The sequence below is a fragment of the Hemitrygon akajei genome, chromosome 8 (assembly GCF_048418815.1).
Source record: "Hemitrygon akajei chromosome 8, sHemAka1.3, whole genome shotgun sequence".
Classification (NCBI taxonomy): domain Eukaryota; kingdom Metazoa; phylum Chordata; class Chondrichthyes; order Myliobatiformes; family Dasyatidae; genus Hemitrygon; species Hemitrygon akajei.
The window spans coordinates 88775852-88802323 of NC_133131.1; the positions used below are offsets into that span (position 1 = coordinate 88775852).

Genomic DNA, 26472 nt, shown 5'->3' on the forward strand with positions numbered 1-26472 from the left:
GCAAGACACATCCGCCCCATTCCTAGCAACCACAGGAAGCTCTTGATTATCCAGAGTATCAATGGTGATACTTCAGCAAAACACTGAACACTACCTCCTCAGTGAATTTTGCATGTTGCAAAGAAAAAAAGTGCTTTAATGAGTTAAGGAGTGCTGAATGAGTTCATAAAGGAATCACTTGCAAATCCCCTTTTATTTCCCTTGAAGTTTTCACTACAATATGGCAACATTAGGAATGTCTTCAAAAGGGGCATATGTCAGCTTAAGTCCTCATCTCTGAAACCACTCAAAGACTTGAATTAAGGGGATTAAGCCACAAGGAAACATGCAGCTATCGTGCAGGCTTACATTTGTTTATTTTACTCTTTGTCTTGTTTGGTGCTGGTCTCAAAATTTTGGGGTCTTATAGGGATTTCAATATATTTGGCAATTGTGTAAGGGGGTGATATTAAATTGACTTTCCTTCACACAATTCCTGATCTTGTGCTATGCATCTAATTCCAAATATTACCAAAGGACAGAGGAGGTAAGGGAGAGGGAGACGGAATTGAACTGAACGTGCTGCAGTTATCAATCTAAAACATTAGCCTCATTTTTTTAAGACGCTGCCTGACCTGCTCCCTGTATTTCCACGTATTTCTGCATTTTAAAAAATTTTTAGAGCCCCAGCATTTACTCTTTTTTGCTTTTCATAAAATGGCATCTATTAGTTAACTAGCAATAGGGAGACAAAGACAGCAAAATAAAAGGTAAGGTGGCAATGAAAGCAGCCACAGTATTTTATCAGTACTGATGATAGAATATGCCTTTCTTTTTAAACCATGGCTTCATGAAACTATCCAGCAGGATATATTAGTTGATTAGGGACACTATAAAATCATATTGTTTAGTTATGTATCAACTTTGAACCAATTTGTTGACATCAGTTTTTCAAGTTATGCAACGCTGACCAATTTCACATAAAACGAACACTTTGCTGATTAGGAACCAAATTATTGCAAATTCAAAGGGTCCTGCAGAATTGCACCTGAAAAATTGTTGCAGTAATTTGGAAGTCAAAGGTTTATTAGCCTAAATGCTAAGAGAGTTTGAAAATAATGAAGATGTCCTACTGCAATTTGTATAGGACCTTGAAAATACCTCATTTGGAATTCAATGTGAGGGCACACTCAGGTCGGAGGAGCAATACCGTAAATTCTGACTGAGTAGCCTTCAACCTGACGGCATGAACATCAATTTCTCAAACTTCCAGTAACTGCCCTCCTTCCCTTTCATCCATGGTTTTCTATCCTCTCCTACTGGATTCTCCTTCTCCAGTCCTTTATCTCTTTCAGCAATCTACTCCCAGCATTTTTACTTCACCCCCTCCCCCGGTTTCACCTATCACCTACCAGCTTGTACTGCCTCCTCCCCTCCCTCTGACTTCTCTTTCCTTCCAGTCCCGATGAAGGGTCTCAGTCCGAAACATCAACTGTTTACTCTTCTCCATAGATACTGCCCTAGGATGTTGAGTTCCTCCAGAGTTTTGTGTGTGTTGCCTGGGATAAGAAGAAACCTCTTTACTCAAAGGCTGGTGAATCTTTGGAATTCCCTACCTAAGCAAGCTGTGGAGTTTCAATTGCTCTGCATGTACAAAAAGATGAGTAGATTTTACATATTAATCAACAAATATGGGGTTGGTACAGGAAAGTGCTACTGTGGTAAAAATTTAGCTGCAGTTTCATTAAAAGGCAGAGCAACTATGAGGAGTCAAATGAATTACCCTTGGTCCTGTAAGTCCTGTGCTACTTATGGTAGACCTGCAGACATTCATGCAACTTACATGAGAGTTTGCATGAATTTTCCAGAATTATATAGTTATATAATTTTCAAATTTAAAATCACATATTTAATGTATATGTAGCAATTCAAATGAGACTTGTTTGGTCGAATAGTGACTCAATTAATGTGCATTAAAAACTTCTTAAACAACTTCTACATTTTGTAAGTGTTCCATTAGCTTTATTCTTTGAAGATAATCACAGAGTGCAAATAATACACAACAGCAAAATTGTTTGCAAATTATGAGCAGTATAACAAAAGAGTTTGAAAAGCAACATTAGGCCTGCATAGGAGCTTTATGGAATGTTAAAAGCAATCAACTGGGCTTGGTTGGATAATATGCCATTTTCAGGAAAACTATAGCTCTCTTCACTTGCTTCTTGCCCATTTGTTTGCGTCCCAGGCAAGGAACCATCCTGTGAATGTTGGGGGTTCGTATCCCTGTTTCACTACAATGATTGAAGTCCCTTTATCTCTTCCAGAAGGATCTGAATCAATGTACTGTTTTGCTGAAGAAAGGAAGAAACAGATCAAATGTTATAATTTTGAGGAAATCTGGCATTTCTTCATTGAATCTGGAATGTTTCCGCTTAACACTTGAAGTAAATAAATGCAGGGAATGGAAGAGCAAGGGGGCCAAATTTCCACTGGGCTTTTCTTATTCATCCACCTTAATCTCAAAGAAAGAATGACAGACCCATGTAAAATCATATAACCCGCCGAAATCCCCAGAGATTTTTCTACACATATAAGTTAAAGGTTGGAACACTGCATCTGGCCCTGGAGATAATGCTAGGAAAAAAAAAAGATGGAAAAGAGGTGTTTGGGAGGACAGCCCAAAAGAATTATTCAAACTATCTTATGGAGTTGAAAATTAGAATTTTGAAACACTGCATTAAGATGGTCTTTTCAGTGATGGTTCACATTGACAGAAAAAAGAATTGGGATCTTGCAATATTTTAAATGGTATGATGAAGTCATGTGGTTCATAATAAGCATCAACCATTCTACCGTATTTTATGGTAGAATTTTGAAGTATTTAACTCCTATAAAAAACAAAATACCAGAACTCATGTACATGCAAATTGAGCTTCACCATAGTTACATTATTTTCAGTAGATGACCGGTGAAAGCACACAAAGACACTTAACTGAAAAACAGTGCCTATGTGATGTGCATAACTCTAACTGTGGGGTGTCACGGTAGCATAGCGGTTTATACAATGCTATTACAGCCTGGGGCATCGGAGCTCAGAGATCAATCCCAGTGTCTTCTGCTCAGAGTTCAGTTCCGACGTTCTTCCCATGAAGATGTGGATTTCCTCTGGTTGCTCCAGTTTCCTCCCACAGTCCAACAGGCTAGTAGGTAAATGGTCATTGTGAATTGTTGTATGATTAGTGTATGGTTAAAAATAGGTGGGTTCCTGGGTGGCATGACTCGTTGGGCCAGAAGGGCCTGTTCCACATTGAATATCGAAAAAAAAATTGTGTTGATTGGCACAGCATTTCACTTTGTTTCAGAATTTTTAATTGAGTTTTTAATATTCATTTCTTTTGGAACTTGATTTGAAAATAAAACTATACAAAGAAAATACATTGAAGTGGTAATGGCTTTAAATAATTCAAAAGTCTCCCTTAAGGCATCAGCTAAATTAAAACATTGAATAGTTATAGCATTTCGATTTGGAAGGTCCTATTCCCTGTCTGTACTGAGTTAACTAATCCCAGGCACAGTGGCATGACAATTAATATCATTGTTGTTAGTTATAGAAGTGAAACTCATCCGGGGTTCCTGGCAAGATTACGCCAGTGAAACATGGTGATGTTCTGTGGGCTTCATACAGTACTTCTAAATATAGCTCTTTTGAATTACTCTCACCGTTATCTTAACTCTCGAGCAAACAGGTGGAGCTTAGAGGAATGATGGCGCCTAATGGCGACTCCTTTGCTTGCATCTTTGGAAACAGCTCTATTTCTACCTTTAGTATCTTTACTTTTTCCTTACAGGGCTCTTTTGAAGACTCTGACCTGGAGTTACATGCAGGCTTCGGTTCTTTGCGGGAATGGGACCCGTTCTCGGGGTTCCATGACTGTCCGCTATTCGACATGCCAAGGGCTTGGCCTGAGAACCTCGATCGTGCTCAGAAGCCTGAGATCTCGGGGCTCTGGAGATGGGCGGATAGAGGATCGGTGTCACGGCCAGAGACTCGTGTCATCGAGGAGGCTGGAAAACCTTTTGCTGTGGGCCCGAAGACCCGAGGTCTTTGCGATCTTCAGACACAGATCTCAAAAAAAGCAAGACTTTTAAGATCATAAACCAGCGGGTTTTTATTAAGTCTCCCGCTTGCTGTGAAAATGGGGGACACCTCCCTCCCTTGCCACAGAGAGAGAGAACCTGTGGGTTGTAGAATTTTGGATGAAATGTGAAGCTTTTGGGGTAACTTTGGTCTGTGTCTTTGCTACTGCTTAGCACACACTTGGGCTTGGTGATAGTACTGATGAGCGTTTATTTTTGATGGTGGGGGAGGGGGGGAATCGTTGCTCGCTGCCGTTTATGCGCGGGGTGGGAGCTCACATTTAACTGTTGTTCATTCTTTGGGCACTTCTCTGTTTTCATGGATGTTTTGCGAAGAAAAAGCATTTCAGGATGTATATTGCATACATTTCTCTGACATTAAACTTGACCTTTGAACCTTTGAAATGGAAAACTGTTCAATGCCATTGCTGGAAGCAAGGCGGAACGGCGGTGGGGGTGAGAAAAGGGACTCCAAGCCAGGCTGAAACACAGAGATATGAGACCACCCCCTCTCTACCCAGCAACTTGTTATCAAAGATACATTTGCCAGAAAGAAATCTGAGGACTTGAAGGCAGAATTGCTCTACTGAAGGGAAATGAGAAATTGTTGTGCTCTGTGCTTACTGGGACATGGCTTACATAGAATATGCCAGAAATGGCAATCAGACCCAAAGGCTTCTCGATACACAGGATGGAGTGAACTGCTGATTTGGGAAAGGCAAAAGGTGGAGGTGTGTGTTTTCATGATAAACTCTCTGTGCTGCTCCGATGTGGTAGTTTTGTCATACCTGAACACCTGATGATCAAATGCCGACCACTCAATTTACCAAGAGAGTTCTCCTCAGTATCTTGTTCTTGTGAACAGCCTTGGGAGAGACAAAGGCTATGGGAATAAACCTAGAGAGAAAATCCAGAGTGGATCCCGAAAGGCAGTTGGACATCACAGAACATCCTCCTGCAGCCAAGCTGGTGCCAAATGTATTGCTTTGCTTTTCTTTAGACTACACTGGTGAGGCTGAGAGGGGGATTTTGACGACTGGGCATCCCAAGATCTCCAGAACTTCCCCACAGTGTGCCCTGGCGACGTCACTCCAGTGCTGAAATTTCCATTGTTCTTCGAGACAGACGTATGCCGTCATCATCATCATCACCTTCACATATCACCAGCAGCTGATTAAAATCCAAAGCTTGAGACACTGCATGATGCTGTCACCAAACAAGAAACAGACCACCCTGACACACTTCATATCGTAGTCGGGGATTTGAATCAGGCTTGTTTGAAAGAAACAGTGCTCAATTACCACCAGCAAATAACCTGTAGCACCAGAGTGTCCCAACACAGTATCTTATACTAGGATAAGGAATGCCTACCGTTCCATACTCACACCACGTCTCAGTAAATCTGATCACTTTGCTGTTCGTCTCCTACCTGCATATAGACCGAGGCTAAAGAGCAGGGCCCCTAGAGATGAGGACAACAGGGAGGTGGTCATGGGAGGCAGAGGAGCCACGATGGGATGACTTTGAGTCAATGGACTGGGCCATGATCTTGTGAATCCGAATGAATACATAGACTATATAAAAACAAAATCCCCACAATCAGTCAGAGCCCTGGATGAACCATGAGATCCACAATCAGCTGAGGGCCAGACCAGAGACATACAAGTCTGCTGACCAAGGAAGTTTCAAGAGGTCCGGGTATGATCTCTGGAAAGCCATCTCACAGGTGAAGTGGCAACTCCAGAAGAAACTTGAATCAATGAAGGATGCTTGAGAACTGTGGCAGGGCTTGAATGCTTTTACCTCCTACAAAGTGAAATCAATCAACATAGGTAACAACAGGGCTTTGCTTCCAGAAGAGTTCAGTGCCTTCTATGCACACTGACCATCAAAACATAGAGGAACCATCATAAATTCCCACAGACTCAGATGATCTTGTGATTTCAATCTCTGAGGTCAATGTGAGACCATCCTTCAGGAGAGTGAGCCCATGGGAAGTAAATGGCCCAGATAGGGTATCTGGCCAAGTACTAAGGACCTGTGCTGGTCAACTGGCTGGAGGGTTCACTGAGATCCATAACCTTTCGCTTCAGCACTCTGAGGTACCCATCTGCTTCAAGCAGACTTCAATTATACCGGTGCCTAAGAAGAACGTGGTAACCTGTCTCTATGATTTTGTCCAGTCGCACTTAGATCCACAGTGATGAAGTGTTTTGAGAGGTCTGTCATGAAACATTGAACTCCTGCCTGAGAAGTGACTTGGGTCCATTTCAATATGCCTACCGGCACACTAGGTCCAGAGCAGATGCCATTTCATTGACTATTCATTCGGGGCTGGAACATCTGGACTGCAAAGATGCCTAAATCAGGATGCCCTTTATTGACAACAGATCAGCATTCAATACCATTATCCCCTCAAAACTAATCAGTAAGCTTCAAAACTTTGGCCTCAATACGTCCTTGTGCAATTGGATCCTCAGTTTCCTCACTTGCAGAACCTAGTCAGTTCGGATTGGCAACAACACCTCCTCCACAATCTCCATCAGCACGGGTGCTCCACAAGGCTGTGTGCTGAGCCTCCTGCTCTTCTCACTTTACACTTATGATGGTGTGGCTAAGCACAGCTCCAATGCCATATTTAAGTTAGTGGACATCACTACTTTCGTTGGCCAAATCAAACATGGTGATGAATCAGCATATATGAGGCAGACTGAAAATCTGGCTGAGTGGTGCCATGACAACAACCTCTCACTCAGTATCACCAGCCTCAACCATGACAACAACCTCTCACTCAGCTGTTTATTGACTTCAGGAGAAGGAAACCAGAGGTCCATGAGGTGGTCCTCATCGGGAGATCAGGGGTGGGGAGGGTCATCAACTTTGAAATCCTTGGTGTTATTATTTTGCAAAAAATGTCCTGGGCCCAACATGTAACTTCAATTAGGAAGAAAACATGGCAGTGCCTCTACTTCCTTAGGAGTTTGCAAAGATTCAGCGTGACGTCTACAACTTTGACAAACTTCTATAAATGTGTAGAGGGGAGTATATTGACTGGATTCATCACAGCCAGGTATGGAAACACCAGTGCCCTTAAATGTAAAATAGTAGATCAGAATAAAAAGTAGTGGATACAGCCCAGTCCATCACGGGTAAAGCCCTCCCCACCATTGAGAATGTCTACATGGAGTGTTGTTGCAGGAAACAGCATCCACCATCAGGGACCCCACCACCCTTCTCTCTTCTCACTGCTGCCATCACAAAGAAGGTACAGGAGCCTCAGGACTCAGACCACCAGATTAAGAAACAATTATCAGCCCTCAAGCATCAGCTCTTGAACCAAAGAGGATAACTTCACTCAACTTTACTTGCCCCATCACTGTACCGTTCCCACATCCTATGGAGTCACTATCAAGGACTCTTCACTTCATGTTCTTGATATTTATTGCTTGCTTATTTATTTTTTTATTATTTTCTTCTTTTGTATTTGCACAATTTGTTGTCTTTTGCACAATAGCTGTCTGCTCTGTTGGTGCGACCTTTCATTATGGTTATTGGACTTAGTAGGTATGTTCACTAGGAAATTAATCTCAGGGTTGTATATGCTGACATATATGTATTTTGATAATAAATTTATATTGAACTTTGTTCTTGCTTGCTCCAAGATGCCTTCCTTGTCTTAGAAAATCATGTGTAGGTGATAGATTAGAATCATATGTGACCGTGATGCCAGTTTGTGTTCTATATTTTGTCAGCAAACTTTGTCATCGATGAATGCCCAGTCAGTTGGACTATAATCTGCATCTGGAACCAAGATAAATTAATTTCCCTGACCTGAACTGACAATGAGACATAAGCCACATTGTCAGTCCCTAGTCTTCATAATGATGCCTCATGTAAAAATGGTCAATACGGCCTAGTGTGAGTAGTTGCACTTCCAGAGGTCAAATGTAAAGGGGAAGCACACATTTAATGGCAGGACTCTTAACATCATTGATGTACAGAGAGATTTTGGGGGCCCAAGTCCATAGCTCCCTGAGTGTGGTTGCACAAGTTCATCAGGTGTTAAAGAAAGCACATGGCATGCTTGCCTTTATTAATCAAGGCACTGACTTCAAGAATCAGGAAGATCCACTGTCACTTTCTAAAACCTCTGGAATATTGCATTCAATTCTGGTCACCCCATTAGCGGAAATGTGGACACTTTGAGAAGAGTACAGAGAGCTTTAAAAGAATGATTACTGGATTAAAATGATAAAAACATTAAAGAGGCTCAAACTTAGGCACGTAAATATGCAGAAAATGGAGGAATATGGACCTTGTGATGGCAGAGGAGTTGTTTAATTAGGCATTTAACGAATAGTTTACTGAGTTTGGCACAATATCGTGGGCCAGCACAATCTACAACAGCTTCTTAAAAAATCAATAGATATTGAAGTAGGAGAAAAAGCTACAGTAATCACAGCTATTTAACTGGCAGAAAATGATAGCATTCCTGTGGGAATAGATTGGAACAGGCAACTTTCACCAGGATAATATTTTACATATTAGGACTTTTAAGTTAGAATATGTATGTGTTATGTAAGTAAAAGACCATAGTAACACTTCTGGCACACAAATTTCTTCATATTTCAAATGTTAAATTAAAACTACTAGGCTGATTTTCAAAAGAATGTGATGGCTGTTCAGTTGTCAAACTATTCTGCAACAAACTAACTCTGTTTAATCTATAAGGTGTGCTGATAGGTTGATCTTAACATGGCAGGAAAGTTATCATATTGAACAAAAGGCGGGATTACACAACATTAAGTGGTGTAAATCTCAAATTTAGGGGGTAGAAGAGGAATTTCCAATAGGTTTTTTCCTCAAATGACATCAACAATTATCTTACTCTTGCCAAAATTTACATATCTTTCTCCGCTATCATCTCCTTAGTTAAAGTTCTTATGACTGGATCCCTGAAAAGAATGTGTTTGTCTATGATAAAATGACTGGGTGATGGCCATTAGTCTGCAGGGCTGGAAACTCTCTCTCTTAACATAGAATGGCACGTTAAGACTGCAAAGTAGGACATAGAAAGCTCAGCAAGCATTTCCAGTCAGAAATACACTGACTGCAACATTAAGAGACAAGTGATGTGCTTGATTTATTTTCTCTGTAGAATCAAGGAGACTTGAGGTCCACTGTCAAAAATGGGAGGGCAACATTCTGCCAACTGATTTTCCTCCTGCTATCCCATGCACTCTGCAATAGGCCTGGAGCTCCGTAAGTTAATAGGCCAACACCTTTCCACTTGTGACTTTGGTAGAAGAATAACGATGTTTCGTCTTCATAAAATTGTCCTCAAGCAAATTAAGAAGAGAAGGGAGAGAAAACTGAATAAGATGAATGTGATGTGGTAGTGTAGGGTTTAATGTAGGGGTTAAGTGACAGATACAATTAACAAAGTAGCATTTGCATTCCTTGGGCCAAATGAACTCTTTTGCCTTGATCACTTCATTATTTTTCAGGTTTAATATGTCAACTCTTCTTTAATCTTTAAACCTTAGAAAGCATTTTCTCTGTGTGACACATAAAGTTAAGGCAGACTTACCCGATTTTACTGACTCTTTTTTCTCCACTTCATTGGCATCTTTCCCAATCCAGACAAATATCTAAATAATAATGCACAATTACTTTAAAGATCCTAAATACCACTCTTTTCTTTAATACTTTCCATCACATTTGTTGATTATTGTATATGTAGACCATGTTATTTCTACAGTTCAACCATATATTCACAAAGTGAAGCCTGGGCAATGGGTACATGTATCATGGGGTAGTGTAACAAGGTGAAGCATGGCAGGATCTATGACCTGTTAGGAACCCTGACAATGCCTAGTTAATAAAGCTTGGTATAAGTCTTTCAACAACAATGCTTGCAACTTCAATGACTTGGAAAGCAGATTGGGGCTACAGACGAGCTTCATCTCAAGTCATCTTGGATTCCCTCATCATGGATTTAGATCCCATTATGTAAAGTTTGTGAACAGAGCCACCCCAAGTTAAAAAAATTTGTGCACAGGTATTTTCCAAAGCTTGTTCTTACATCCTAGCAGATAGAAAGTCCTTTGGTGACCAGTATTGCAGGGTTTATATGTCTCATATCTACAAAGCCACCTCAGGTCAGATAGAATTTTGACCATTAGGGGTTCACTACAGAAAAGGATGGAATCTCTGCTGCAGCATCTACTTATTTACAACTTGCTTTCAAAGCGAGTTATAATTATGAATAGCTGTGTTTTTGAACAATTCAAAGAAAATTTATCCCCCCGATTGTATTGAACAGAAAATGTTTTTGAAATATTTTGAATCCTAAATTGATTGCTCACTACTGAATAGAATGAATGTCAACTGAAAGGCAAACATTAGGAATTAGTGTCAACATTTAAACTGAAGGCACAATTTGGTTTTATTTTGTAACATTTCTGAGCAACATTAAGATTGAGCTAACTTGACCTAGTATGGGGCTTTTCATTCTGTGTAGAATTAGCACAAGGCTGAGAAAGTGAAAACGGTCACCTGATGCTAGGAATCTGGGCAACCAAAAATCCAAAAACAGAACACTGCCTGGAAGTTAGACTGCTCAGATTTAAAGAACTTCAGAAAGACATTGGACATAATAAACAAACATACTAAGTTTCTAAGTTGTGATGATAGTGGGACAAGCTGAGTTTTGTCCATATTATGTCAATGAGCCAGCTGGTTTTGTAGCGGCATCTGCACTGGACTTGAAGGTGAGTTTAAGTCCAGCCGGCTTCCTGCACGCTTTCCATCTGTACTGGTTTGAGGATCGAACTAGCAACTTGGCACTGCAAAAAACAGCCAAATGCTAAAGAAACAGCAAGGTTGCCACCCGATGTGTCACAAAGGAGAGGAAAAACAAAAAACAATCAATTGTATCAATGAGGTTAAAGAATTTCTGATCAGACCTGATCCCAGACGTCCAGTAACATGACATCATCTTCAGCTAAATCATCCTGAGTGTACTCTCCTGGAACTTCTTCAATCTAGGGCAAAGAATATATAACTGTTACCATGATGCTTATTGATCAAAAGCATAAACTCAGTCTGTTGTGCTAACATTAGTTGATGAATATATCCATATACCAGATGTCAAAGTCATAGTATCAGTAGCTGAGTTTAAACTACATTGTGCTTGTGTGCCTTGTTGCAGAAGCTAGTGCCTTACAGATAATAAGTAGTTGTTTATAGTTGTAGTATTTATGATTGATGTGACTTTGGCTTGCAGATGGTGAGTGGATGATGCCTATAACTTATCAACAGAAGGGAACACATTTTTAGAGAACCATAGGTGTACCACATTCAGTGCAATTCAAGTAAAACATTCACAACTTCCTCCCTTCTGTCCCATGCATATTAATTTTTACTGCCATGCAACTCCAAAGGCAACTTCATTCCTTTATTATCTCAGTCAAGAATCTATTTGTCAGCTGGAGTCACGGCAATCAATGATATATTCCATTCTCATTAACATGAATATACTTGGAGTTGGTTGATTTATTTTGGTCTTGTCTGCAAAACTTTTTTTGGTCTTGGATATGAAAGCCAATTGTAGCATTCAAGTTATGTCTGAGAATTTCAAATCCATCCCAGGAATTGCAGTTACTCCATAACCAATGAAGAGAGGCCTAAAGAATATAAAGATTTTTCCACTGACATTACTGAGCATGAGTATAATACTGGTTAGTGACAAAAGGCACAAAGACTCATTGCAGCATCTTTAAGAAAGGACCTTTTCTTTTGCAGGAAGTGAGGAAAGCATTTGGCTAGCAGATTTCTCTTTACTTATGCATCATTCATTGCTATATTGGTTTGGAGTGCTTGATTTTGCTGCTGGATGTAAAAAAAAGGAAAAATAACCTGTTTCTGTCACTAACATAATTTACAAAATGTCCAAATTTCATGGTTGTACATTGCATACATATTTTGATAATAAATGTACTTTGAAAACAATGTTTTGCACATTCTTTGGAACAAACTGGTAGGAATAACTACATTGGATGGCACTGTTTGGATACTGGATAGTTACTTTTATGGTTTACCCCATGCATGGTCCAAAGTTAAATATAGAGCCAGAATACCATTAAAATGAATCTTAAACTATAATTAATTAACCATTCTGAACATACAGCATATACTACAGTAATATTCAATCAACTATATGAACTTAAGCAGAAAAAAAATCTAAATTGGCATTACTAGATGCCGTCCAGTTGCCCACGTTTGAACAGCACAGGCGTCAAATTTGACCGTGAGAAATAAACTGATTTATTAATACTGTTGAAGAGTATCTTGTTGCAAAGGTTATGGCCAGTTTCAAACAGTGAATCAGAAAAAAATCAGCTCATCAAAAAAGAATGAAATCATTAAGGGGGAAAATACAGGTAGAAATATTTTCAATTCAAAAAGGTACCCAAATCCTCAGATAATTCAGAATAAATATATTTCTTAATAACTTGTTAAGTATTTAATCTCTAATATTCTGCAGTTCAAAATTTTAAAAAAAGAAAGCCAGAATTCTTTTATTGCCACAAATTATATTCACCATGCTGTAATGCATAAATTTTGGTTCTTTACATTTACAATTAAATGGAAATGAAGAAGATATATTTTCCCATATAAAATATCCCTTTAACTGCTCTGCAATCAAATAGATTTATTTGCAGCATTTATTGCAATCACAGTGACATTATACCAGGAATACCAATCCATTGACTGAGTCTGTTTCTGAGTGACCTACATAAACACAGTGTATGTGACACAGATAAGGGCCTCAAAGAATTACCCTGATGAAAGGACACCTCTTTACTTTATCTAAAGAGGTACAGTTGTCCTTGACAATAATCTTTTTTTTACATGTTTGTATGTGTTCTATTGATGGCCACGAGGCAGGGAATTGCAGGTTATATTATAGGTATTCTCCAATTTTCCTTAAATAGTTTTGAACCACTTTTGAAGTCCCACTGGAGGTTTTCATATTCCACAATATTTGTGAATAATGGGCTCATCAATGAAATACATAAGTTCTCCAAGTCTGAAAATGATATAGGCCCAGAACTTCCACCCATATTGATTGGGTGCTTTCTCCATTTCCCTAAAGTTATCATCTCTCTTACGGTTGACCATGCTGCCCTAAATATGCTGAAACTTTGTTTAGGTCCTGATCAATGAGAAAACAAGTATCTTCTATAATTTTCCATGGCAGACAGAATCTCTCCCTCTCCCAGTGTAGAGTGCTCTCCTGTTTCAAAACATCTACAATTGTGTCTGTACCTAAAAAGACCAAGGTAACATGTCTGAACGACTGGCGTCCTGTCACACTCACCTCATTAACAAGCAAAAGCTTTGAGAGGCTGGTGAAGGACTACATCTGCAGCATGCTACCACCCAAACTGAACCCCCTACAATTCACCTACCAATACAACTGATCAACAGACGATGCAATAGCCACAGCTCTGCACACCGTCCTTACACTTCTGGAGAAGAAGGATGCCTATGTGAGAATGCTGTTCTTTTACTACAGTTCAGAAATCAACACCATAATTCCCTCCAGGCTTGACAAGAAGCTCAGGGACCTCAGCCTTCACCCTGCCTTGTGCAGCTGGATCCTGAACTTCCTGTCAGATCACAGGCAGATGGTAAGAGTGGGATCTTTCACCGAAGTCCCTTTGACCCCTAACACAGGTGCCCCTCAGGGCTGTGTCCTAAGCCCTCTCCTTTACGCTCTGTATACCCTTGACTGTGTCGCCACCCACAGCTCCAATTTGCTAATTATAATTTGCTGACGATACTACATTGATTGGCCTAACCTGAATTAGAAATGAGGCAGCCTACAGAGAAGAAGTTATCACCCGGATACAGTTGTGCCAAGAAAACAAACTCTTCCTCAATGTTGCAAAAAGGAGCTGGTTGTGGACTGCAGGAGGAATGGAGACCGGCTAACCCCTATTGATATCAATAGATCTGGGGTTGAGAGGGTGAACAGCTTTAAGTTCCATGGCATACACATTACTGAGGATCTCACATGGTCTGTACATACTGGCTGTGTGGGCGAAAAAAGCTGTGTTATTAACAGTGCCTCTTTCACCTCAGATGGTTAAAGAAGCTTGATATGGGCCCCCAAATCCTAAGAACTTTCTAAAGGGACACAATTGAGAGCATCCTGACTGGCTGCATCACTGCTTGGTATGGGAACTGTACTTCCCTCAATCACAGGACTCTGCAGAGAGTGGTGCGGACAGCCTAGTGCATCTGTAGATGTGAACTTCCCACTATTCAGGATATTTAAAAGGACAAGTGTGCAAAAAGGGTCTAAGGGATCACTGGAGAGCTGAGTCACTCCAACTACAAACTGTTCTAGCTGCTACCATCCGGGTAACGGTACTGCAGCATAAAAGCCAGGATCAACAAGCTCCGGAACAGCTTCTTCCACCAGGCCATCAGACTGATTAATTCACACTGATACAATTATATTTCTATGTTATATTGACTTTCCTGTTGTACATATTATTTATTACAAATTACTATAAATTGCACATTGCACATTTACATGGAGACGTAAAGATTTTTACTCATGTATGTGAAGAATGTAAGTAAAAAAGTCAATTCAATTCAAAAAGTCTTGTCATTTGTCAGTTTTTTCAATCTTTTTAAATTTAGAAATATATAAAAGCAATTAAAATGAAATATTAAAATATTTTAAAAGTATCTAAAAACATCAAAAACACAGAAGATTTAAATAATAGGATCCAATAGACCTGCTGCTCTCAGTTTCAGTGATCAGGTTCAATTGTATGCTCTGGAGCCACCTATATGGAGTTTGAGTGTTTTCACAGTGGGTTTCTATCATATTTCAGAGACGTGCCGTTTGGAAGGTTGTTTGACCATTATAAATCATCATGAATGTATTCTTGAATGGTAGAATCTAAGAGGAGTTGAAAGGAATACCAGTAGAATAAAGCAGGATAGAGAAGGAAGACCATGCTTGCCTACATCATACGACACGGCACATAATGAAAGAAGTGTAGGTGGGAAACCAGGATTAGTGCACAGACTCAGTGGGTTGAAAGGAAATTTTCTCGCCGTATGAGTCCATTACAAAATACACAAATAATAAAAAGGACCAACTTCTTTGAACATATAATTTTTGTCTTTCTTCACTGTTGTCCTCATTCAGATGATTAGACTTGTAGATGCAGCACCCAAAGACAGACTGCCCATCTTAAGCATTGGGGAGTTTCAGTAGGCACTGGGAATATTCAGTCAGGAAAATGAGAGAAATGTTTGGTAAATGAATTTTAGGCTCCTATGTGGTCAAAAGCATTCTGAACTCATTTATGCGTAGACATGTTGGACTTCTCAGCATGCAGCTGACGGATTTCCTTCAATGCATATAAGGGATGGATGGTTGTGGAGTTCAGAAAGGGTATGATGAAGGATCACATACCTGTCCTCATGGGATAAGAAGTAGAAAGAGTGAGCAATTTCAAAATCCTGGGTGTCACTATCTCTGAGGATCTATCCCGGACCCAACATATCGATGTAGCTATGAAGAGGGCACGACAGCCACTATATTTCATTAGGAAATTGAGGAGATTTGGTATGTCATCAAAGATGCCTGCAAATTTTTACAGATGTACCATGGAGAGCATTCTAACTGGTTCCATTACCAGCTGGTATGGGGGCGGGGGGGGGGGGGGTCAGGTACAGCACATGATCAGAATAAGCTGCATAGAGTTGTAAACTTGGGCACTACCCTCTGTAGTATCTTCAAGGAGTGTTGCCTCAAAATGTCAGCATCCAACATGAAGAACCCCCATCAGCCAGGTCATGCCTTGTTCTCATTGCTACCATCAAGGAAGTACAGAAGCTTGATTGCACACACTCAATAATCCACAAACAGCTTCTTTGCTCTTTCGTTGATTTCTGAATAGACATTGAACCCACTACCTCACTACTTTTTATGTCTAAATTTGCAGTACTTGTTTTATGTATATATTCATATATATATTTTACTTTAATTCACATTTTTCCATTATTATGTATTGCATTGTACTATTGCAATAAGGACAACAAATATGCCATTGATATTAAAGGTGATTCTAATTCTCGATTCAACCCAAAAAGAGAATGCTGTAAATATAACGTTTTTGCATGATAATTTTTATTGTTCTCAGATCACTCTCTTAGACAATCAAATTCCATTTTAACTGTCCAATATCTAGATAAACAACTATGAACTCTTGGTTGAGAAGAAGGCATATAATGCTGTACTCTAAACTCAGGAAGAGTTGAAATAATTTTACTCACATGAAGGACATTGCCCAGAAGGGCACCCAAACACCGAATCTCCATTAGCTTCAATCCATGTACACTAGTTTACTGACTGTGATTGGTTTTAAATTAAATGTTCAGAGCTGTGGATTTTGGTAAATAAAACTTTTTTCTATTTCAGGCACCAGAATAACATAACATCCAGTGGAAATGCGACAGTGTAAAAAATGGGAAAAAATGTAATTACAGTCAATGAATTACAAAGGCAACAAATTTGATTTATATGCTTACTTTGTATAATTCATCATAACAAAAACTTACATTGAAGCAACCAGTCTTATTTGAGCAAGCAAATAAGCGAGGCTGGAAATCATCTGCACTATCTTGTAACAGAGCTGAAGTCTGATATTCCTTCTTTCCACCAAGTGATTTCCAAAATGCATCTGTAGAAAAGAAAAAGGTTCCAAAACACAATCAAATAATTTTGTTTTCTTTATGAATTTTCTTTAAAATATCTTCAAACCCTATCCCATATTCACCCAGAAGAAAACTGATGTACTGATGGAAGTCTTACCAGGTTCTTTGCCTTCAGTAATCCTGGTTGCCTTGCACTGAAGCACTGTGGTAAAATATTGAGCCCCTTTCTCTTCATCACTACCGGCTCCTTTTCCAACCCAAAGATAAGCAGCCTCTGGTAACTTTAGTACAAAAACATCGTTGGAATTCAAGGATCCAGCATCGAAGTCAACCTAACAATAGAAAGAAAACAAAGTTAGATTTTAGACACTTGCCTTTCACAAGCTTACTATTAGATAAATACAGTCCACTACAAGCAAGGTAAATTAAATGGAGATTGGCATTAGTTTACTGTGCTTATCCATGGTAATATGTCAGAGTACAGGAAAGATACAGAATGTCTAGTAACATGTTATCATGACAACTACCTTTCCTTCAATATCAGCGAGACAAAAGAGCTTTTCATTGACTTCAGGAAGGGGTTTGGAGCATATGCTCCTGTTGTCATCAACAGTACTGGTTGAAGTTGAGAGTTCTGAGAGTTTCAAATTCCTAGGAGTGAACATCACCAATAGTTTGTCCTCTTCCAACCACAGTGACACCGCACCTAGAATGTTCACCAATGCCTCTACTTCTTCAAGTGTCGAAAGAAATTTGTTACATACCTGTCAATCCTCACCAACTTTTATTGATGCACCATACAGAGCATCCGGTCTGGATGCATCACGGTTTAGTATGGTATCTGATCTGCTTGTGACTCCAAGAAACTGTTGTGGACACAACTCAGCATATCACGGAAGCCAATCTCCCCTCCATCAACTCTGGTTATCCTTCAAGTCTGCACCGCCATTCAATCCTGACTGATCCCTTTTACTTCTCCTCAACTCCAGATCCCGGCCTTCTCCCCATAACCTTTGATGCCATGTCCAGTCAAGAACCTATCAATCTCTGCCTTAAATACACACAATCACCTGACTTCCACAGCTGCACATGGCAATAAATTCAACAAATTCACCACCCTTTGGCAAAAGAAATTTCTCCACATCTGTTTTGAAAGGGCACCCCTCTATCCTGAGGTCATGCCCTCTTGTCCTAGAATCTCCCAACATGGGATACATCCTTTCCATATCTACTCTGTAAAGGCCTTTCAACATTCGAAAGGTTTCAATGAGAAAGCCCCTCATCCTCATGACCCAGAGCCATCAAACATACCTTATATGATAACCCTTTCATTCCTGGAATCATCCTTGTTAACCTCCTCTGGACCCTCTCCAATGCCAGCACATCTTTTCTAAGGGGCCCAAAACTGTTCACAATGCTCAAGGTGAAGCCTCACCAATGCCTTATAAAGCCTCAGCATCACATCCTTGCTCTTGTATTCTGGATCTCTTGAAAAGAATGCTAACATGGCATTTGCCTTCCTCACCACCAACTCAACCTGCAAGTTAACCTTTAGGGTGTTCTGCACAAGGACTCCCAAGTCTCTTTACATCTCAGATTTTTGGATTTTCTCCCCATTTATAAAATAGTCTGCACATTTATTTCTACTAACAACATTGTATTTCTTTTGCTACTTTCTTGCCCATTCTCCTAATCTGTCTAAGGACTAGGATTTATAAAACTACCTGTTTTCTCAACACTGCCTGCCCCTCCACCAATCTTCGTATCATTCACAAACTTGGCAACAAAGTCATCTATTTATTATCCAAATCATTTATATGCAGGATAAAAAGAAGTGGTCCCAACATCGACCCCTGCGGAACACCAATAGTCACTGGCAGCCAACCAGAAAAGGATCCTCTTGCTCCCACTCGCTGCCTCCTACCAATCAGCCAATGCTGTAACCATGTTAATAACTTTCATGTAATACCATGGGCTCCTAACTTCGTAAGCAGATTCATGTGTGGTACCTTGTCAAAGACCTTCTGAAAGTACAATATACAACACCCACTGCATCCCCTTTATCTATCCTACTTATAATCTCCTCAAAGGATTCCAGCAGGTCTGTCAGGCAGGATTTTCCCTGAAGGAAACCATGCTGACTTTGTACTATCTTGTCCTTTGTCACCAAATAATTCATCACCTTATAATTAACAATTGACTTTAACATCTTCCCAACCACTGGGGTCAGGCTAACTGGTCTATATAATTCTTTTCTGCAGCCTTCCTCCTTTCTTAAAGAGTGGAATGACATTTGCAATTTTCCAGTCCTCTAGCACCATGCCAGAGTCCAATGATTTTTGATAGATCAGTTCTAATGTCACCACAATCTCTACTGCTACCTCTTTCAGAACCCTAGGGTGCAGTTCATCTGGTCCGGGTGACTTATGTACCTTTAGGTCTTTCAGCTTTTTGAACACCTTCTGTCTTGTAATAGTAACTGCACCCACTTCTCTTCCTTCACACACTACAACATAAGGCATACTGCTAGTGTCTTCCACAGTGAAGACTGATGCAAAATACTCATTTAGTTCATCAGCCATCTCCTTGTCCCCCGTTATTATTTCCCCTGCCTCATTTTCTAATGGTCCTGTATCCACTCTCATTTTTCTTTTATTTTTAACATATTTGAAAAAAACTTTTACTATCCACTTTGATATTATTTGCTAGCTTACTTTAATATTTCATCTTTTCCATTCTAATGATTTTTAGTTGCTCTCTGCACGATTTTAAAAACTTCTCAATCCTCTATCTCCCCACTAATTTTTGCACTGTTGTATGCTCTTTCTTTTACATTTACATTAGTTTTGACTTCCCTTGTTAGCCATGGTTGTACTATTTTACCATTTGAGTACTTCTTCATTTTTGGAATACATATGTCCTGCACCTTCATCATTTTTCCCAGAAACGCACACCATTGCTGCTCTGCTGACATCTCTGCCAGCAGCTTCTTCCAATTTACTCTGGCCAACTCTTCTCTCATACCACTGTAATTTCCCTTACTCCACTGAAATACTGCTACTTCACTTCACTTTCTCCCTATCAAATTTCAAGTTGAACTCAATCATATTGTGATCACTGGTTCCTGAGGGTTCTTTTACTTTAAGCTCCCTAAATGCCTCTGGTTCATTACATAACACCCAATCCAGTGTAGCTGATCCCCTAATCGGCTCAATGACAAACTGCTCTAAAAAGCCATCTCTTAGGCATTCAATAAACTCACTCTCTTGAGATCCATTACCAACTTTATTTTCCCATTCGACCTGCATGTTAAAATCTCCCGTGACTACCATAACATTGCCCTTTTGACATGGCTTTTCTATTTCCTGTGGTAATCTGAGGTCCACCTCCCAGCCATTGATGGGAAGCCTGTATATCAGGAACTGCCATCAACGTCCTTTAGCCCTTGCACTTTTTTAACTCAACCCGTAAGGATTCAAAGTCTTGAGATCCTACGTCACATCTTTCTACTGATTTGATGTCATTTTTCACCAATAGAGCCACACAACCCCCTCTGCCTACTTTCCTATCCTTCTGATATAACGTGTAACCTTTGAAAGTTGGTGGAAATAACTGACGGGAAATTACAGGATTTCACATTTGAAATGTCAAGTTGCCATGAAATATAGGAAAGGTTCTAAGTTCGGACAACTTCGCCAATATTTTCCTGAAAAATTCATGTCATTCTCTTTTATCTTAGAGATCTGTTGCTTCTCCATTTTTCAAACTACTGAGATTGGCACATTGAAGTCACAAATTCCAGATTCTCCATTAAATTTCATTTGTCATTAAATTAACCTTACCTCCACAACTCTTGTTATGGTAGCCAGATTCTTTCTGACTTGGAAAAGACGCCGCGGTGGAGCAGGAGTCTGACCTCCCTTCCGTGATGTTCCGTTTTTATAAATTATCAGTGGCTTATCTTTAAACAAACTCAGCAAATGAGAAGGCTCCTTTCCTTGGACCACGCGAACCTTTAGATGAATGAAAACAAAGGATACTGTAAGCCAGATTGATGAATGTTATATTTTGAAACACTGTCATCAACATCACCAATATGTGCTCTGTCATATGATGTAGGTGATTATGGTCTTTCCATGAGCATGATTGTTCTTGGCACATTTTTCTACTGAAGTGGTTTGCCATTGCCTTCTTCTGGGCAGTGTCTTTACAAGACAAGTAACCCCAGCCATTATCAATGCTCTTCAGAGACTGTCTGCCTGGTGTCAGCCTAACCAGGACTTGTGATAGGCACCAGCTGCTCATACAACCATCCACCACCTTCTTCCATGGTTTTACATGAACCTGATTGCAGAGCTAAGCAGGTGCTACACCTTGGCCATGGATAACCCGCAGGCTGGCAGAGGGAAGGAGCACCTTACATCTCCTTTGGTAGAGATGGATCTCCACCCCACCACTGGAAACTCTGTAGCAACTACATTGAAGTTATTTCTGTACAAAAACAGCTGTAGTTTTTCTCATCAAAATTGTGATTAAGCTACAATGCACACATAACCTAAAATGTCCAGCTAACACTTTATTGTACTTATTTACATTCATTTTTCTGGACAAATTTTACTCATTATTTCAGGACAGGCATAAATTCTTCACATATCCATCGACTTCGCCAGATCCAAACTTATTTTCAAAGCAAAACCAATAGATTAGAATTTGGATAAGGCCAAATAAGACCTGTTATTTTGAAATAGGTTGTTTGGTTTGAATTATATTTTATCAACTAACAGATTATCCTGAGTGATGGAAGTGTCAAAAGAAACAGCAGCGGTCTTTGAATTCTGGTACTTTTTGATATATTTACACGAGGGTAGTTAGTCAACAGTGCTGTAAGGTCAATGAGGAATTTAATGCCTTTAAACAAAACTGGAAGCACCTCAAAGGCCATTGTTCCCAAAGTTTTATGGAGGCTAAATCACTGAAATTACAGATAAAGAAATAGCTGGTCAATTGTTCCTATATAAAAATTAACTACCTTGAGGGAAATGAGAAAGATGTCATTATACCTAGAGCCAATAAGTTTGTTTGAATATGTTAGATTAAAAAAACAAACTGCAAAATCTATATTCCTGTAATTAAAATTATAAGGTTGTAGGAAATACCCTGAATAAATTTTACCTTTGTAATCAATAGTAATACTGGATATTGATTCAACTGGAGGAAAAGATTAGTGTCAAAACACCAGTGTTCCAAATTACTAGGAGTACATTTATAATTATCTTTTCATTAAAATCTACCATGAACATTGCCACTAGCAGCTGTAACAAAGAATAAAGAGTAATTTACACCAGATTCACTGGAGGAAGTCACTAGCGGCATAATTAAAATGGAATGATGAATAGGTTCAGTATTAGGAATGAATAAGCAAACCAAACTGTACTGAGCCATGCCCAGCCACAGTGTCACTTCATTTGAATCAATGACAAGGATTTGCTTTGTTTCATAATTTTATTACTTTCAGTCACCACAAAATGGAACCACTCTGCAATTTGTTAGGCTACAAAAATGAAAGCCTACTGCACCGTTACTGCATTCAGCATAATGTGCATAAGTGGAGTGGAACAGGAAAGGAGTGAAATGAAAGATCATCTATTTTTGGGGCACAAGGGAAGGATGTTGTTGAAGGGTGGGACAGAGTCAATGAAAGACCGATAGCCTCCTGATGGAGCCTAATGAATGGTGCACTTGTCATAAGCAATTACCTGATTGAGAAACATTCTAACCTACAGCGCTATTAGGGCACGGTTGCAAAGAATATTCAGTCTGAGATTTATTTTTGGTTTTAATATTCCAAATAACAATAGTGATGATTTAGTTCTGCAAAACGAGGATTCCTAAATGAATTCTCTTTTGCCGCTTTGCTGCATCTTAGCTGATTGGCCATGTTAATTGTTTGGCTTTTCAAGTTGTTTGCAGGTTATGGCTGGCAAGGCACCAAACAGGAAAATAATCTATATAGTTGCCACATACCTGGTTTCAACAAAAATAACAGATTATTTGGCAGATTTCAGGCACGTGCAATGAATGTGTGGGGTAGTATGTGGATTGGATCCATGTCCTTGGCAACAGAAGGCCTGAGTGATTAAAGCTTTCCCCCTTATTTCTATCCAGCTGGTGAACCAGGGATACTATGTATGTATTATACCACAGCCCACTGTTTCTGGGTGGGTAAGGACCTGTCTAACTTGGCAGTAAGTTGGAGAAAAGGAAGATAATCCTGAAATGGATGTTTCCAAGAATTTCTTTGTGAGCCAGGAGTAGATGTGCTCCTGGTCCATCCTCATCAAATAAGGATGAGCTGCACTGGTGATGGTTTGTTGAGCAGCTTTGGATGGTCCTTGAAAGAATGCTAGAATGCTGTCCAGGCCATTCACCAGCTGGTTATGATCTGGCTCTCATTGTCTGCAGAAGTATTAGAAATGGAGATGATCACTGTTCATAAAGGGAACTGTAACGATCCTTAAAACAAAAGATCTTGCAGTGCCATGAGGAAAGAGTGGAAAATGTGACTGCTACAGGGAGCAAGCATGCACTTCATGGCTTCCTTATATGTTATAATTATTCACTAATTCTAAATAGGTAGAATTCTAACATTAGTACAAAAACTGATCATTTGTGGCTCTATATTTCAGTTGCATAACTAAAATGATGACCATCTGATTAGCCCAGTAACTATGGACAAACAGCAGGATTTAGGTGGAAATGAGATGGGAAGTTGAGTAAGTGACTTTGAGGCTGTTCCCTACTGATGAACACTCTGCGTTGAAATTGATCTTCAAGATTCATTGGATTCAATAATCAAATTTCATACACTGCAGGAGTAATTTTACAGAACTGTATTCCCAGTGCACACTATTGTTGAATTGTTTGACATAAAGACATGACAGGCACAATGCGACTGAATTTCCAATCCCTCTGTAATTTCAAAATATAAACTGCATCAAATTGCTAAATTTGATTACTTGAAATTCCAATTTTTCCTTTTAAATTAATGGTCTTCTTTTCCTTGCATATTGAACAGCCCCAGGCTCTCCACCTATTCAGGTGTGCTATCACAAAATGAAAAATCTTGACATTTTGAAGAGGCTATGAAATTTTAAATAAAACCCTTTTTTCACATTAAATATTTTTAAACTATCAATTATAGCATCTGGATATCATGTCCTTAGTGAAGTCTATTGCTGGAATTTCACAGTGAGTGTAATGACACACCAGTGAGCTGAACTTGTTGCAGTAGACTTCCTAAGCAACATTGATTTTTATGCAGTATACTTACAATGACCTCTCCCAAGTATAGAAAATCTGATAATGACCTGACTCTAATCTGCTTTTAAAGTAATAAGTTCATGTAAGCATCAGGTAATCATAGTTTATTTCCTAGTAATTGCTGCAATTTATTTTATATTTATGACATAAAAATAGTTTGAGACTAGTAATCTTTATATTGATTCACAATTTAAAATAGAAGTCCTTCAGACTGTAGCTGATGGTTCCACTCTCCTTGTATTTTAAAGTTCTACTGCCTCATTAAATGTAAAGATTGGAAGCCGGGAATTGTTTCACTTTGTGATTCTATTATTTGATCTACACACTGTGGAAAGCTTGTGTCTATTTGGTTAGTGGCTGCCAACACCCAACACAGTATGTGGCCAAAGCAATGAATCCTGCTTTTCATCACACAAATTAAGCACAAGCTTTTGCTTCCTTGATCTCCTTATCATGGCATGGTCAGAGGGTAGCTATGCTGGAAGTGATGGGAACACAGTAATTGGGGAGGACAGAGTATTGTGGAATGCCTTGGTTGTGAGAAAGTCGAGGTGGGCCAGAAAGTAGACTGTTGGGGAGGGGGTGGTGGTCAAAGGAGGTTAGGAGCTGTAGCAGATGATTTTGTAATTGGCCGAAGGTTTGAAGAAGGCCAAGAAGAATTCTGAGAAGTTTACTAAATGTTTAGGGATAGGGACAGTGAAGTGATGGATGTAATGGAATCTGGTAGGTTTGAAGAGTGTTCCCCCCTTGAAGAGTGGTTGTGGAGGACACTGGGAGAGAGCGTAGCTTGACGGGGTTGCAGGGGCATCTGTACCGGCCACGATAGTCCTTTTAAGTAAGGTAGAAACAGGTAATCAATAAAGAACTGTATTAGAAATTAGTGCTGATTGTGAATTGTGGTAAAAACATCAGATAAATAAGGTTAACCCTCTATTGCCTCATGATATACCATTTATGTCCAGCAGCTTCTTTGTGGGTAATTACCATAGGGAAATGTGACTACTTTGCAACTGATGGCAGAAAGCTTTAGACGGAGAGTTAAGATGAGGTTTCTAGTGTAACTTTAATGCAAACTGCCATCATGTGCTAGATTTCCTAGGCATAGGGTTCCTTTTTAAAGACCATATAACAATTACAGCACAGAAACAGGCCATCTCGGCCCTTCTAGTCCATGCCGAAAGCTTACTCTCACCTAGTCCCACCTACCTGCACTCAGCCCATAATCCTCCATTCCTTTCCTGTCCATATACCTACCAATTTATTTTTTTTTAATGACAAAATCGAACCTGCCTTTATCACTTCTACTGGAAGCTCATTCCACACAGCTACCACTCTCTGAGTAAAGAAGCTCCCCCTTGTGTTACCCCTAAACTTTTGCCCCCAACTCTCAACTCATGTCCTCTTGTTTGAATCTCCCCTACTCTCAATGGAAAAAGCCTATCCATGTCAACTCTATCTATCCCCCTCATAATGTTAAATACCTCTATCAAGTCCCCCCTCAACCTTCTACACTCCAAATAATAAAGACCTAACTTGTTCAACCTTGCTCTGTAACTTAGGTGCTGAAACCCAGGTAAAATTCTAGTAAATCTCCTCTGTACTCTCTCTAATTTGCTGACCAGAACTGTACACAATACTCCAAATTTGGCCTCACCAATGCCCTGTACAATTTCAACATTACATCCCAACTCTTATACTCAATGCTCTGATTTATAAAGGCCAGCATACCAAAAGCTTTCTTCACCACCCTATCCACATGAGATTCCACCTTCAGGGAACAATGCACCATTATTCCTAGATCACTCTGTTCTACTGCATTCCTCAATGCCCTACCATTTACCATGTAAGTCCTATTTTGATTAGTCCTACCAAAATGTAGCACCTCACATTTATCAGCATTAAACTCCATCTGCCATCTTTTAGCCCACTCTTCTAACTGGCCTAAATCTCTCTGCAAGCTTCGAAAACCTACTTCATTATCCACAACGTCACCTATCTTGGTATCATCTGCATACTTACTAATCCAATTTATCATCCAGATCATTAATATATATGACAAACAACAATGGACCCAGTACGGATCCCTGAGGCACACCACTAGTCACCGGCCTCCAGCCTGACAAACAGTTATCCACCACTACTCTCTGGCATCTCCCATCCAGCCACTGCTGAATCCATTTTACTACTTCAATATTAATACTTAATGATTAAACCTTCCTAACTAACCTTCCGTGTGGAACATTGTCAAAGGCCTTACTGAACTCCATATAGACAACATCCACTGCT

General features: G+C 39.6%; 1 protein-coding gene across 1 annotated transcript in view; it reads right to left on the reverse strand.

Moving 5' to 3' along the window:
• Nucleotides 1-1972: 1972 nt before the first annotated feature.
• The window catches only part of scin (scinderin), a 128805-nt gene continuing 104305 nt past the window's right edge, over nt 1973-26472 (reverse strand). Inside the window, exons 11-16 of the mRNA XM_073054144.1 lie at nt 20709-20879; nt 17024-17198; nt 16771-16892; nt 11085-11162; nt 9707-9767; nt 1973-2330 (exon numbers count right to left, since the gene is read on the reverse strand). Of these exons, the coding sequence (XP_072910245.1) occupies nt 2191-2330; nt 9707-9767; nt 11085-11162; nt 16771-16892; nt 17024-17198; nt 20709-20879 (747 nt within the window). The 3' untranslated portion in view covers nt 1973-2190. The remainder of the gene's footprint in view (nt 2331-9706; nt 9768-11084; nt 11163-16770; nt 16893-17023; nt 17199-20708; nt 20880-26472) is intronic.